The sequence below is a fragment of the Ochotona princeps genome, chromosome 3, assembly GCF_030435755.1.
Source record: "Ochotona princeps isolate mOchPri1 chromosome 3, mOchPri1.hap1, whole genome shotgun sequence".
NCBI lineage: Eukaryota > Metazoa > Chordata > Mammalia > Lagomorpha > Ochotonidae > Ochotona > Ochotona princeps.
The window spans coordinates 67120256-67135017 of NC_080834.1; the positions used below are offsets into that span (position 1 = coordinate 67120256).

The window sequence follows — 14762 nt, forward strand, 5'->3', positions numbered from 1 at the left end:
CTTACCCTTACATAGTTAGAGAACAGAGTCTCTGTTCATTCACTTCACAAAAACGGAGGAAACGAAACCGCCAGGCAACAAAAAGGAGATTCTCAAGTCTCCAGGACACATGTCCATTCCTGGTGTCCCGACCAATCAAGTATTATCTACTCATAGCAGATACAAAAGGTAATAGCCACATCTACGCTCAAGACGCGACATTCACGCCCGTGCACTCCACCAGAAAGCAGCACAGACACACGCGCAAACGCCGAACACGGGAGAAAACACACTCACGTGCTCGGGGCTTCTCCCGCGGGGAAAGTTCTTTGAAACGTAAGAGAGGAAAGTTGTCTTAAGATTGTATCTCGCACTTTCGGCATCATCTTTCCGGGAACAATAAAATTCCAAACCCCCCAAAAAAACTTGACAACGTAATTTCTTAAATGATAGTACTGTGGAGCTTTCGTTTCTTCTTCTATTTCTGCTTTGCGGGATTTATTTAGCTTTTTCAGACTGAACCAGCCCACAGGCGCCTGTGGGGAAACTGCAACTCTTCCGAGCGCAGCTACCTGGGAGGCGGGGCGTATCTGTGACGTCAGTGCTACGGGGCGGAGGCGACGGTGTGTGGAGGAAGCTCAACGTGCAGTGTGGCTGCCGGTCGCCGGCTGCTTTCTCCTGGGCCTGGAACTGCGAGAAGGGATGGCAGACGATCTTGGAGACGAGTGGTGGGAGAACCAGCCGGCAGGAGCAGCCAGCAGTCCAGGTACCTAGTGTGTCCGCACTCCCGCGGAGTCTCCTCTCCGGGAGCCCCTCAGCCCCTCGCGCTGTCACTTGGTGGTGGGACACGGGGCTGTGAGGTGTGTGGGGATCGCACTCCCGCGGGGCCTCCTCTCCGGGAGCCCCCCAGCCTCCCAGCCTCCCAGGCCCTCAACCCCTCAGACCCTCAACCCCTCAGACCCCCCAGCCCCTCCGCCCCCTCGGGCTGTCACTGTGTCTCTGGGACACGGGGCTGTGGGGTGTGTGGGCATCGTGCACCCGCGGGGCCTCCTCTCCGGGAGCCCTCCAGCCCCTCGCCCCCTCGGGCTGTCACCGTGGCGGTGGGACACTGGGCTGTGGGGTGTGTGGGCACCACGCGCGAAGTGAGTTTTTGACACATGAAACAGCCAAGTATGGCATTAACTCAGATCTGCCTACCCGCGGTGTTTTCCTCTTTGTTGGGAAAGGTAACCTAGTTTTCCCCCAGAGGCCGATTTACGCAGGGGATAAGGGTAACCACTGAACTAGGGGCCTGCTTTATCTCAGATAACTACCCAGGACTGAGGCTGTTTCCCCTCCTTTCCCTCATCTGTGACCTAAAGATGGTAATGACTATTTCATGAAGTTGTGAAAATTAACTGAATAGAGTGCTGGTGATGCAATTAGCACGATGGTTTGTGCGTGATAGTTGTGCAGTCAATATAAGCCTGTATTTTCTCTCTTGTCATCAGCGTTGGCACCTAACTTGGAATAGTTGTGCTGGAAAGGGACTTAAATTGAGATCATTCCTCTGCATGCACCCATTTTACAGGATAAAAACTTTAGTCTGGAGATGTTAAATAACTGGAGGAGGCTCCTACCTAGTTTAGAACAAACTTAAACGGCTTTTGCTTTGATGTACTAATTGTGTTAATTAATAATGTACTAACCAGTAGCATTACACTGACTCCTCACCCCTGGCCACCCTTGTACTTTTCAAGTCCCATAAGTCTTGATATGCAATTAAACTTTCTTGCTTTCTTTTGCAAATCATCATCTCTCTTCAAGGTCTGTTTTTCTTTACCAGATTTCATGAGTTTTCAAGGACAGCGCCAAAGTGGGATTCATGTTTGTATTGTTCATAGGTCTGTGCACATGAAAGACACTTAATACATGCTTTCTGCAAATAGTATTGAAATAATAGGTGTTATGAAATACCCATTAAGAATATATAACTCCAGGGGCTGGCGTTTGCCATGTTTGGCATGGCAGTTAAGACACCTGTGTTCCACCTCCAGGGTCCTTGATCAAGTTTCCATTTCCAGCTCCTGACTTTAGCTTCCCCTGCCAATGCAAACCCTGGGAGGCAGCACCTGGTGACTCAAGTATTTGGGTTCCTGACACCCAGGTGACCCAAATGGGAGTCCTGAATTGAGTCTGTGGCACCTGGCTTCAGTTGGGTCAATCCCAGTTGTTGCTGCCCTTGAGGGGTGAACCAGTGGATGGGAGCTTTTTCTGTCTCTCTGCTTTTTCAGTAAATTAAAGAAATGTAAAAGTTAAATGTGACAAGCTCCAGTTGCATTGTTCCCAGAAGGAATCATGTGCAAACTGAACAGGTGTAATTTTTTACACCTTGATTACATTTTCTGATTCTTTTGCAGCCTGCTGCTTGAAAAGGCATCTTTATGCCTGAACGTACACACATCTTTCTTTGCAGCCTGTGGTCTTCCATATTTACTAATCCTTCACCCACCCACTGATGCATTGAAAGCTTAAAACTGTCTTGAATTCCTGTTGAATGATGGAGCGTAGCCAGTTTCTTCCCTTTTTTGGTAATAATTTATTTTTGATGTTATTTACATAGTTGATAAGGATGCATGTCCATGAGGACCACTGGTTGGGGTGGGGAGGATTGAAGCAGAGGCATGGGGGAAGATCGGTGGGACAAATTCCAATTTTCCTTTTCTTCCCTTTTCTCCTGTATCTGGGTTTGGGGTGGGTAGAGAGACCAGTTTCTTGGTTCTAGTCCTGCCTCAGCCCATCACAGCTCAAGTTAGTTATCTATTAGAAGAATAGAGGTCAACACATGCTGAATATCTGTCAGGTGGCATATGTTTTCATAAATTTGAATTCATTTAAAAGGTAAGTGATGATCATGCAGAAACACAGAAGTGATGTTATTAGGAATGCAGTGAGAAAGAGATCTGAGAAGAGTAAAATGGTTTTCAAAGTCACACTTTTCCCACTATTACTCTGGCTTTTAAAAAAATTATTATTATTTATCAATAAGCAGATATATAAAGAGAGAGGAGAGACAGAAGATCTTCATCTGCTGGTTCTTCTATCTGTAATGGCTCAAGCTGAGCTGATCCAAAGTCAGGAGCCAGGAGCTTCCTCTGGGTCTCCCACGCGGGTGCAGGATCACAAAGTTTTGGGTTGTCCTCAACTGCTTTCCCAGGCCACAGGCAGGGAGCTGGATGGGATGTGGAGCAGCTGGGCACAAACCAGCACCCATATGGGATCCCGGCATGTACAAGGTGAGGACTTTAGCTGCTAGGCTACCATGCGGGGCCCTTATTCTGGCTTTCTAGGCCTCCATATTGTGTCTTTAAAATGAAGAGTCTATACAGATCATCATTTTTAGGTTTTCACTAATTAAGTTCTAAACATTGATTCTACCAGAACTTTAGAATTCTACAGCCTCTTTCATCTAAGTTGCAGTATTCGCATCAAGATGTTAGAGTTCCCAGTGTCACCCTACTTTTGAAGTTGCTTTTAGCTATAAGAAAATCAGTTATTAAAATTCACTGATACTTAGTTTATCAATAACCTTTGCTCTCTGATTTCAAGTAGGTGTATGTATTTTGAAAGTTGCTCCATTATTAGTGACCTGCTTATCTAAACTGTATAGCATGTCTAACTTGAAAAAAATTACAGCTGAACCAATTCAGGTATCCTGATTTCCTGTGTAAATGGAGAAAAATCAGCTTAAAATAGATGAATTATACTGCACACTGATGGCCAGAGGAGAAGTCGTGCCTTAAGTTAGGGAAAGGAAAGACAGTTGTAATGATGCTTTTATTCCTGTTGAGGACTATGCTGCTTTCCTGTAAAATTAAACATCCTTTCCTGCACCTGTTCCAGGTTGTGTGTGGTGGCCAGGTGATGGAAGATGTCAGTTGTTTGTTCAGCAAGCATTTGCTGGATTACATGGCTTATAACACCTGTCTATAGCTTTCTACTTCTTGACTTAAGAGCTTCTATTTTTTGACAATTTATCTTCTTAGGCATAGTGTGAAGCTCAGAGATTTTTTGGCTCTTTAAAATCTGTGATTTTTGTATTAGTACTACATATTACTAGAGACCAACGTGGTACCTGGCACCTCCTTGGTGTTTATAAATGCTGCTGTAGAACTCATGTTGCCCGGATTGTGTGCATAGACAAGATGTATAAGGCCTTTCTGTTAGATCTTTGCTGGGACTATCCTGGTAACATTAGTGACAACTGGAGTATTTCCTGGGAATAAGACAACAATCACCAGGGCCAAGAAGTATGTATCAGATTGTCTGGGATAGCTGAGCCCAGAATTGTCTGACGGCTAGTATTTCATTTAGCTTACTTCCTTATTTCCTGCCTCCCCTTCAGAAACAATTTAAAGTGACTTATGGTAAGCAGTATGTGTTGTAGAATTGTGATGGCAAGTATTAATGCTAAAGGGGGCAGGTAAAATGTTGGTGATTTTAATGCAGTAGACCAGTCTAGTTATGTTCTCGGTATGGATTGGAAACAGAATGTCCGTCCCAGCATGGATCTGTGATTTATGGAGCACAGCCAAGAGATACGGCAGTTAGAGGTGTTCACTGGTCATTTCCTCATTGAAGACAACATGGAATGCTTTCTGTTTATATTCTATTAGTATGCTTGTTGTATTTTTAAGCACAGGGCTGTAGTTGGGCATAGTGGTTAAGGTGCCTGTATCCCAAAGCAGGGGTGAGTTGACAGCCAGCTCTGGCTCCTGATAGCTTTCCACCTCTGCAGTTGTGGGGATGCAGAGATTAGTCTCGCTTGAGTTTGTGGCTCCCTGCTTTGGCCTGGTCTAGTGCTGGCTGTTGGGAGCATTTGGGTTGTGAAGCAGTAGATGGAAGCTCACTCTTTCTGCCCCCCCCCCGTCCTGCCCCCAATTCCCCATTTCTCTGTGTTTTGCCTCTTAAATAAATAAATAATTCATTAAAAATTCAATTACTAACTTACACATCCATTAGGCACCTGATATGTAGGTCTAGAGGTCCAGAGCTTGGACCAGGCTAGAGTCAGAGTTTAGGGATAATTGGCACAGAGACAGCTTACTTTGAAAGAGGATGATTTTTAGCAGTCTCCAACTCTTAGCCCCCATATTGTCTGAGAGAAATTTTTCACATGCTCTTATAGCTCATTCTGATTTTTTTTTAAAAAAAGATTTATTTGTTTATTTGAAAGGCAGATGTGGAGAGAGAGAGAAAGAATGTGCTGATTCACTCTCCACATGACCACAACAGCCAGGGTTGGGCCAGGCCAAAGCCAGGAGAAGGAGTTTTCTTCTAGGCCTTCTACATGGATATAGGAGCCCAAACACTTCTGCCATTCTCTGCGGCTTTCCTAGGTATGTTTGCAGGGAACTGGATTGAAAGTGGAGCCACCAGGGCACTGGAACCAGTGCCCATAAGGGATGCTGGCATTGCACGTCGAGAGTTAACATGATGCAGGACAGTACTGGCCCCTCATTCTAATTCTTTGATGCCATCTCTTACAAGGCATCCTACTAGATTAGGACTTCAGGTAATAATTAAGTTTGAAATTACTAAGTGATTATTATCTGCCAGATACTACTTTGATAGCTTTACATGTAGTAGCTCTTTTAATCTTCACAAATAGTTACCATTATCTCATTTTATGATGAGGAAAGTGAGGCATTGAGAGATTATATTTCTCAGTAAGATGATGAGATGTGGTTCATTTGTAGGCAAACAAACCAGAATCTATTTACTTTTTCATAATAGTTACTGTAATTTTGTTTTCAAGAAAGTATTTACTTGAAAGTCACCATTACAGAGAAGAAGGACACAAAGAGAGAGAGATCTTTCATTTATTCATTCATTCCCCAAACAGCTGCTACTCTGGGGACTGAGTCCAGCCAGATGCTTCATCCTGTTCTCCCATGTGGGTAGCAGGAGCCCAAGGACCAGGGTCAGCTCCCACTGCTCTCCTAGGCACATGAGCAGGGAGCCAGAGCTCTTCCGGGATGTTGGCATTGCAGGTAGTGGCTTCACTCACCAAGCCACAACTCTGACCTCGGTAATTTTTATGATTTTTCAGACGTAAGACTCCTGTCTCTAAAAGAAAAATCCTAGGGCCCGGCGGCGTGGCCTAGTGCCTAAAGTCCTCGCCTTGAAAGCCCCAGGATCCCATATGGGCGCCGGTTCTAATCCCGGCAGCTCCACTTCCCATCCAGCTCCCTGCTTGTGGCCTGGGAAGGCAGTCGAGGATGGCCCAATGCATTGGGACCCTGCACCAGTGTGGGAGACCCGGAGGAGGCTCCTGGTTCCTGGCTTCGGGATTGGCGCAGCACCGGCCGTTGCGGCTCACTTCGGGAGTGAATCATCGGACGGAAGATCTTGCTGTCTGTCTCTCCTCCTCTCTGTATATCCGGCTTTCCAATAAAAATAAATAAATCTTTTTAAAAAAATCCTTATTTATTTGGCAAGACTTATGTTTAAAACCCTTTATTTACGTATATGATTTAATCAAAGTATGTCTATGAAATCTCAGTCTTCCAAAGTTAGTTTCTCCTTCTAAAACAATTGGATGCTCAGAGCTTTGCCATTGCATTCTGAGACCTTTCTCTTTGCCAGTAACTCAGCAATGATCCTGGAGTTCAAGAATCACGTGCCTAGTTACCTTCTTGAAATTTTTCCTCAGTTATTTAACAAAAAGACCTCATGTGAACAAGGCTAAGCTACCAAATTATAGTCCAACTTGCTTTTTCTTCCCATACTTCCGTATCAACTACGCAGTTTCACAGTGTAAATAGTACAGTATGTATTTATTTCCTTCCCCTCTTATGTTTCATCTAGAAGGTACTAGAAAGGATGTTCTTGTCTTTTTTTTTCATTTTTCTCCTTTGTTCTCTACATCAGAGTGCACACCATTCTTTTTTAGTGTGGTGGGTTCCTATTAGGGCTCTCAGTTTCTTTCATTCTTTTGTTTTTAAAGATATATTTATTTGAAAGGCAGATTTAAGAGAAAGAAAGGGAGACAGAAATTGATTTTTCTATCTGCTGGTTCACTTCCCAAATGGCCAAAACCAGGAGCTAGGAGCTTCACTCAGGTCTCACGTGGGTGCAGGAGCCCAAACATTTGGCTCATCTTCTGCGTTTCCAAGCACATTAGCAGAGAGCTGAATCAGAAGTGGAGCAGCTGGGATTTGAGCTGGTGCCCACAAGGGGTGCTGGCATTATAGACAGAGTCTCCCAGTTTCTTTGTCTCTTATTCAGCAACTAAATTGATCCTTTAAAATTTTTATTTCTGTTTAGAATTTATTTGAAAGCCAAATGCCTGCCATAGCCAGGGAAAGGCCAAGAGAAAAGCAAGAGTCAGATCTCAATCCAGATGTTTCATGTGGGGGCATGCACCCAAGTCCCTGAGCTGTTATGTGCTGCCTCCAAGTAGTGGGAAGCTGTAATTGGAAGCAGAGTGGTGACTTGAACCCAGCTACTCCAGTGTGCAATACGGGCATTCCAAGGGGTGTCTGAGAACCTCTCAGTACTTTTATGTGTTTAAAGGCTTCTTTGAAAGGTAGGAAGGAGAGACAGAGAGATTCTACAGCCTCTGATTAATTCCCCAAATGCCCTCAACAATCAAGACTGGCTCAAGGTAAAGCCAGGAACAGATTTCCCACATGGATGGCAGGGACCTAGTACTTGGGCCATGATCTGCTTGCTACCTGTTATCAGGAAGGAAGGTTGAAATTGGTGGAAGGACTCAAACCCAGCACTGATAGGAGATACTGCCATCCCAGGAGATTTGACCACCCACTGCCCCACAGTTTCCACCCCTGTCCCACCCACCACCTCCAATCCTTTTAAAGAAGTCAGGTGATATTCCTGCTTAAGCTCTCCAGTATGTCACCCACAGGTAACAGAATAAAACTGATCACTTACCATGGCAGTGATCTGCGAGATCTTATGCTACTGTGTTGTGTGTTCTGTGTAATGGCATTCCTGCCACAGTAGCCTTCGATGTGTTCCTCAGCAGTCCAGGCTGATTTCTGTCTGAGCCGTTTATAACACCTGTTCCTATTCCCTTCTGTGTTGCCTTCATGTTAAGAACTAGTTCATATTTCCTGCTTGGACTTTTCCTGGTTAGCTAGTCTATGGTCACTAGCTAATGATGTTACTGCTTTCCTGGAACTGTCAGCAGGGCTTTGAGTGTGGATTGTTAAATGAGTAACACATCTTTGATGCTAGAATGTGCTTCATGTAAACAGGGATTTTGTTTATCTTGTGCTTAGAGCCTGGAATGGTATTTAGGCATGTAGAAGGCAATTATTAAGTATTTTTGGTAAACCATTTAAGTGTTAATATTTCACAGTCTGTCTTGGAGATGCCAGCCCAGCAGTTCGTTGTGCAGAAAACTTTGGTCTGCTGAAAGAGTCATCAAAATCCTGTGTAGGCTTCTGGACGATTTGGCAGATACTGTTTTTCTTTTATCAAAGTTTCATTAGCAGACCTCATATTGTAGCAGAGTGGGTTAAGCCACCACTAACAATGTCAGCATCACATATCAACAGATATATCCTATGTTGGGGCCCCTAGCTTCTGATCCAGCTCCTGCTAATATGCTTAGGAAGGAATATGACGCAATGACCCTGCCACCATGTGGAAGATCAGGATGGAGTTTCTGGCTGTTGGCTTCAATTTGGTCCAATCCTGGTTGTTGAGACCATCTGGATAATGAACCAGTGGATGGAGGATTGATTGTCTCTGTCCCTCTCTTCCACTCTCCCCCACACCCACTCCCTGCTTTTCAGATCATTCAGTTTTTTAAAAATTACATTAGCAGTCCTTGTTATACAGCAGTGCTTTAGTAGCATATTGTCCTGACCATATTTGAAGTTATCTGTATAAATTATATATTAAAAAGGGACAACAGATGGTTTCTTTACTATTGAGCCCACAAATTCTATTGATGACAGCTTTTGTCATCTCTATTTAATGTGATTATTCTGGTTTAAGTGATCTCAGTGAGCATTATAACTTTTTGGTTGATAATGTCATTAATAGTATCGCATTCAAATCACATTGCTTTGTCAATGCTATTTTCTTTTTGCAAGTGGTGAAGTGGTAGTATTATCTTGTATCTTTCCTTTAAACTAAAATATCCAAGTTTGTTTTGTTTTGATTTTTTACTTTTTGACACCCAAGTTCCTTCATAGTATTAATTTTCTGTGTAAACAACTACGCCTGTTAGGTGTTATAAAGTGTTACCTGTGCAAGTAAAATTCCAACTTGGGGTAGAATATGTTAAATGTTGATGACACAGAATAGAGGATCAACTTCAGGTACTGTGATTTTCATAATCATTTATTAATCTCCTTTGCTTGACCCAGTTTTAGACATTTTCTTATACATATATGTGGTTCAATTTAAAAAATGGCAACAATATTAAGACATATTTAAGGGCAAAAATTTGTTGAGGTGAATTAAAAACTTAGTAGGAAGCAAAAAGAGGATAAAGCAAATTATTTCTTATTGCTCTGTGTTGAAGAGTAACAGAGTTAACTAACATTCATGGGCTAGTTTTACTTTATATAATTTTTGTGGTTCTTACAGATGATGAATTGAGCGGTTTGCGACAGCAGTTATGAAAGTTTAAAGGTTCAAGTTCATAGATCTTTCTGCCAATCACATGTGTCATAGTTGCTGCTATAATTTTGTTAAATGTCCATCAGTTTCCTGAAAAATGTTTGGAAGGGCTGTAAATATTTCCACATTCTCCATTCATCAGAAATAAGATACAACATAATAAATGAATGTGACTGTTTGCCAGTAAAACATTGTAGACAATAAAATTTGAATTTCATGTAATTTTCATCTGTCACATAGCTCTTGAAACTGAGCCCCCAGATAGTGTCTTGAATGCAGATACTGCACTGTCAAGCCCTGGTCTCCCCATTCCCTACCTTAGTTTAGCTCACTGAATTCAGAGAGAGGGACAGTGTGGCCCTACAAGTTTTTGATCATTTGACTCCTGAGATAATTTGCTTTTCAATAGATAATATAGTATTATCCCACGGGACTTCTTTTAGAGAAATTTCAGGTTTTGGTCAGAAAGTACTGCCTGCAAGTAGACCTCAGAGTGTCTGAAGCCCACTTGGCCATTGTGCTGACCATTCAAGACAATCTGGTCAGGCTAGATCGAACCACCTGTGGGCCTCCTGGACCACCATGGCAAAGCTGGGAAGGAGTATATTGTCACTCATCTAGTGACGAGCCTTGGTATCTGATACTTTCACAAGGGCAGCTCCCCTTTTCTTAAAGGCTTTTTTTCTTAAAGCCTCTTTCAAACCCTCACTCAGGAGGGCAATAGTTCTTGACACTTGAACTGCTACCCACTCAACTGGCTACAGATTAAATGTTCTCTTGACCCTCAAACCTTGCCCTTATTTTGATTGGACATAGGGACAGGGGATTGATCTTTTAGTAACAGTCTTCTCTTGATTTTTTTTATTATTAAAAATGAAATATTTTCAGCTTGCAAGCCGTGTAAAGCAGACCATCAACAGAATTTGGCCTATGGACCGTAGTTTACAGACCTTGCCCCAGACCAAGACTCAGGCTATGAGTTATATGTCTCCAGAAGAGGAGGAAATCTAAACACAACTCAAGGAGAATTAGGTTTTGTATTCATTATTGCATTAGTCCCTGATTATTAGTCATGCCAGCTACATTCTTACCAAAATCAGATAACTGATTCCAAAAAAATAATATGGGATTAGTTCAGAAATCATTGAAACTAAGTAACTGAGGATTGGGAAAAGACTCCAGTATAACAGTATTAGGCTTAAAAAAAAAAAAAGCTATAAATTGGGTTGGTTTTCATTCACTTGGACTTTTATCTGTTTTTAAAAATTTAACTAAAATCATTCTACAGTTATGAGAGACCATATTTCAGCAGAGACGGCATTGTACTTGGGGATGACTCTTTGTACTTCAGTTGTGTTACATGTCTGTTACCACCATTTTGGTTAAACTCCAAATTGTATTTTCTGTATTAAGTTGTATTTTTATTTTCAATTTATTACATGCTGCTTAAGATAAACATTTTTTTGTTAGTAATGCATTTTATAAAATAGAACTTCAAAAGCTTTTCTCTTATTGAAACGTGTTGCTCCTGTTTTCTTGCTTGCTGTTGAACTTGTGCCAGCTTGATACAGCAATGTGTACTTTCTCTTGATGTGGGAGAGGAAACAATTGAGTTACTCTCAACACAAAATCTAGATTGTGCTCCCCTTGAAAGGAAAGCCTGTCCAGGGTGTTTTGTTTTGTGTGCCTGTTGTTAATGCATTTTTCCCCCTCATTTTATGCTTCTTTATTATGTTATCTGTTTGGCTTTCACTCTAGAGATTTCATTTTTTTCCCCTGTTAGATAATACCCAGTGTTGCATGTCACTGCTTTCCTAACCCTGTCAAATAGCATTCATCTCTTAGCATGCCTTTTTCCTTAAGCCCTGACTGAATTGCCCTTATCTCTCTCATCCGCTCATCTGTTCATTGAAGATTGAGCACATGGCTGCCTCTTGGCAGGCATAGCACTGTGCACTCTACACATCCATGTGTTGTCCTTATAATCTTCTTTAAGCAGATTTCTTCCCACTGTTCTCCTATGCTTTCCTTCTACTTAAATTTTTGCCTTTGAGGTTTTCCATTTCCTTGGCCTGTCTTCTCCTTTGTGCCACTGCTGGGGCTGCTGTACCTCAGCCTTCTTGGTGCTGCCCAGCTCTTCCTCTTCCCGGAAGCTGATGGGCCCTGGGCCATTGTGCAAGGACCTCAGTGCACTGACCATGGGTTTTTGACCGACTGTCTTCTCCTGATCTGCTGGTCGTCCAGGACAGCCAGCAGAAGCAGTCTTTACCCAGGAGGGTTTCTTCCTGATTCAAGTCTCCAGTTTTCAGTCAAAGGTCACAGAAAACCTTGTACTATGCTCTTGATTTATTTTCTCACTGACTGAGGCTTTATGAAAAATAACTCTTCAATATAAAATAGTCTTCTTTGTCTTAAAGTACGGTTGTATTACTCTGTCCACACTGAATTACAGACAGACTTTTCTCTTGATTGAGTTTTCAGTGTGATACAAATAATTCGTTTTAGGTTATTGCCAGATGTCTGTGTGCAGCCTTACAGATGGCCTTTTGAATCCGTTGGGTAGGTCACATGAAGGACAGCAACTATTGCTTCTTTTTATTATTTCTTTCCTTGTAATTAAAAGCTGAACACATTCTTGTCTTAAGAAATCAAAATTGTAGACCTTAACGTATGATTTTTTTAAATTGTGCTGCCATATTTATGGGAATAATCTATATTAAAGCACATTAAGAATTCTTACTGGCATGTTTTCTTAGCAAATTGTGGTTATTCTGTAAAGTTGTCTGGACCACAATGCTGTTTTTACCAGAAAACTATTAAATTCAAACCTATGGGGCCCAGCACAATAGCCTGGTGGCTTAAATCCTCACCTTGCATGGACGAGTTTCTCTCTGTCTCTGTAAATCTGCCTTTCCAATAAAAACAAATAAATCTTAAAAAAAAATTCGAACCTGTGCTAGGCTGATGATACAGTCCAACTTTGAGGTGGGTTACAATTAAAAGTAAGGATGAGGTGAGTTTGGTGTTAATTGTATGCATGTGCAAATATGCTTACAGAAGCTAAATCATTGTAGCTGTACTGCTCTGCTTTGCTGGCATGATCTTCACCAGGTCCATCAGTCTGTGGGTGACCCGTCTTACCAGTTTGTCGCTTCTTGGAGATTTCTTGGAGATGAGGACCTTCCTCTGTGGCCTCCTGGCGTGGTTATTCTGTTTCCAAATAGTTCCATAGATGAATGTCCAAGCAGTGCATTGATATGACTTACCTTCTCCCTCCCATGTGAAGGAAAGTACTGGAGGTAACTGTCCTTACGATATGTAGCTTCCCACAGCCATTTTGGTGATTAGGCTTGTCCATAGGTACTGTACTAGAAATCTTAGTGATGCCTGTAGATTTTGGCTTAGGGATCCGTATTGGGATTCTCTGTTTGTAAACCTCTTTGATCTTTAATTAAAAAAAAAAAGAAAAAAAGGGCAGTTAATGGTACCGCTGGTGGAGAAGTAGATATTGTTTAGGACATGGAGTCAGGCTCCAAGATTTGGTTTTGAAAACCCTAAATTCTAGAAACACATCAGATAAAAGATTAATGATAAATTCAGGAAAGCAATTCTGTGAATGTATGTTAATATAATTCTTAAGGCTGTTGCTAGTGATAAATACAGTGATAGAGTATATTTATTGGGATGTAGTATAGTGGGAGATGGTGGGGTCCCAAATTCATCTCAATAAAGAGCCAAGAAATTGCCAGGAAACAAAGGTTACTTTCAACTGATTGGTCTTGGGGAATGCCATTTAAGTTAAGCCTTTTCGGGTTTGTTAACAGCAAGGATGAGGAAAGGCTTTCTAGGATAAGAGAATGCTTTTGGCAGAATGAGGAAATACTTTGGGCAATGTATTTTTTCCTTAGTTGGGAAAAAGTTTCAAACATAGTTGAGAAGTGGAATGATTTCAAGTTAGGATGTATTTGAGAGGCAGGATGGGAAGGTAAACTGGTTCCAAATAGATGAAATTGTACCTATAGGAAAGTGAGTCAGGGAACTAACTATGTTGTGGAGGTATCACATTGTGTTAATGTCACATTGTGTTAGTTCACTGGTTATGTGAAATGAGTCACGTGAAGGAACAAAGTATGTTAAAGTAGTATGAAAGAGTTACAGTTTGAATAAGCTTATCTTAAAAATGTAGTCTTATTTTAATGTATATGAAAAAATACATGTATATAAGAATGCTTGCTGGTACGGAGATGGGGGAAAGGTCTCTGCTAACTGTAGATATCCCCTTCTAGCTCAGAATCAAGAATTATTGCTTTTCCCTCTGATTGTTCCATCCTTTCCTTATATATCCCTTAAGTACAATTATTCTTAAAGGAATCTTAGAAATATATTTGTTTTTATTATATATTTCTAATGGTGGTTTTATAGGAGTTCATATATTGTTTTTAATTCTATGGAAATTTATTTCTGCCTTTTCAAAGGCAAAAGTGTAGTGCCTTTATATATGCAATCATATATATGTACGTGTGTGTACATAGACTTTTAATTTTATTGTAATATCTGAGAAATTCCTTATAATGTTATTGAACTTCAACATTTGTTTCACTAGAATACAGATTTTTAACTCTTAACTGTTGAGCATTTGGTTAATATATGTGTGGGCAGTATGTGAACATTGTTAAAATGAGACGAATAAGAACAATAGAATGTATTTCATGTAATAAAATGTAAATATTGTTGCAGATTTTTTGTGTGTAGAGGTATACATACATACTGGCTTAGGTTTCCACATGCGAGTTTTTGTTTGTTTTTACTGGGTACATGGGTCATAGTAAAGAGTTTGAAATCCTTTGAGGTGAAAGGTTTTTGCATGTTTATTTTAGTAATGGAACACTACATTTCATGAAACAAGCAATTTCATTCATGGTTCTAGGAGTAATCAGGAATGTCACACTCTGACTAGAAGACAGAAGCAGAAAAGATGTTTTAGAAATATCAATAATGGGGGGAGGAGCCTCAGGATGGGGCGTCTTGCTCAGATCCCGACTCCAGCCACCATGTGCACGTGGTGAGCTGTCCCCGGGTGACCAGTGTGCTATTTGTCGCCTGGCTCTGCCTGCTGGCCGCCCGGCCAGGAAGCTCTGGGGTTT

At 41.6% G+C, this 14762-nt stretch overlaps 2 protein-coding genes across 2 annotated transcripts in view; one reads left to right on the top strand and one right to left on the bottom strand.

Moving 5' to 3' along the window:
* Positions 1–577: 577 nt before the first annotated feature.
* CMSS1 (cms1 ribosomal small subunit homolog) overlaps positions 578–14762 on the top strand; it is a 354605-nt gene continuing 340420 nt past the window's right edge. The window contains exon 1 of the mRNA XM_004593230.3: positions 578–745. Within this exon, the coding sequence (XP_004593287.2) occupies positions 682–745 (64 nt within the window). The 5' untranslated portion in view covers positions 578–681. The remainder of the gene's footprint in view (positions 746–14762) is intronic.
* Positions 12673–14762, bottom strand: part of FILIP1L (filamin A interacting protein 1 like) — a 109567-nt gene continuing 107477 nt past the window's right edge. Inside the window, exon 6 of the mRNA XM_058661790.1 lies at positions 12673–13063. Coding sequence (XP_058517773.1) covers positions 12881–13063 — 183 coding nt within the window. The 3' untranslated portion in view covers positions 12673–12880. The remainder of the gene's footprint in view (positions 13064–14762) is intronic.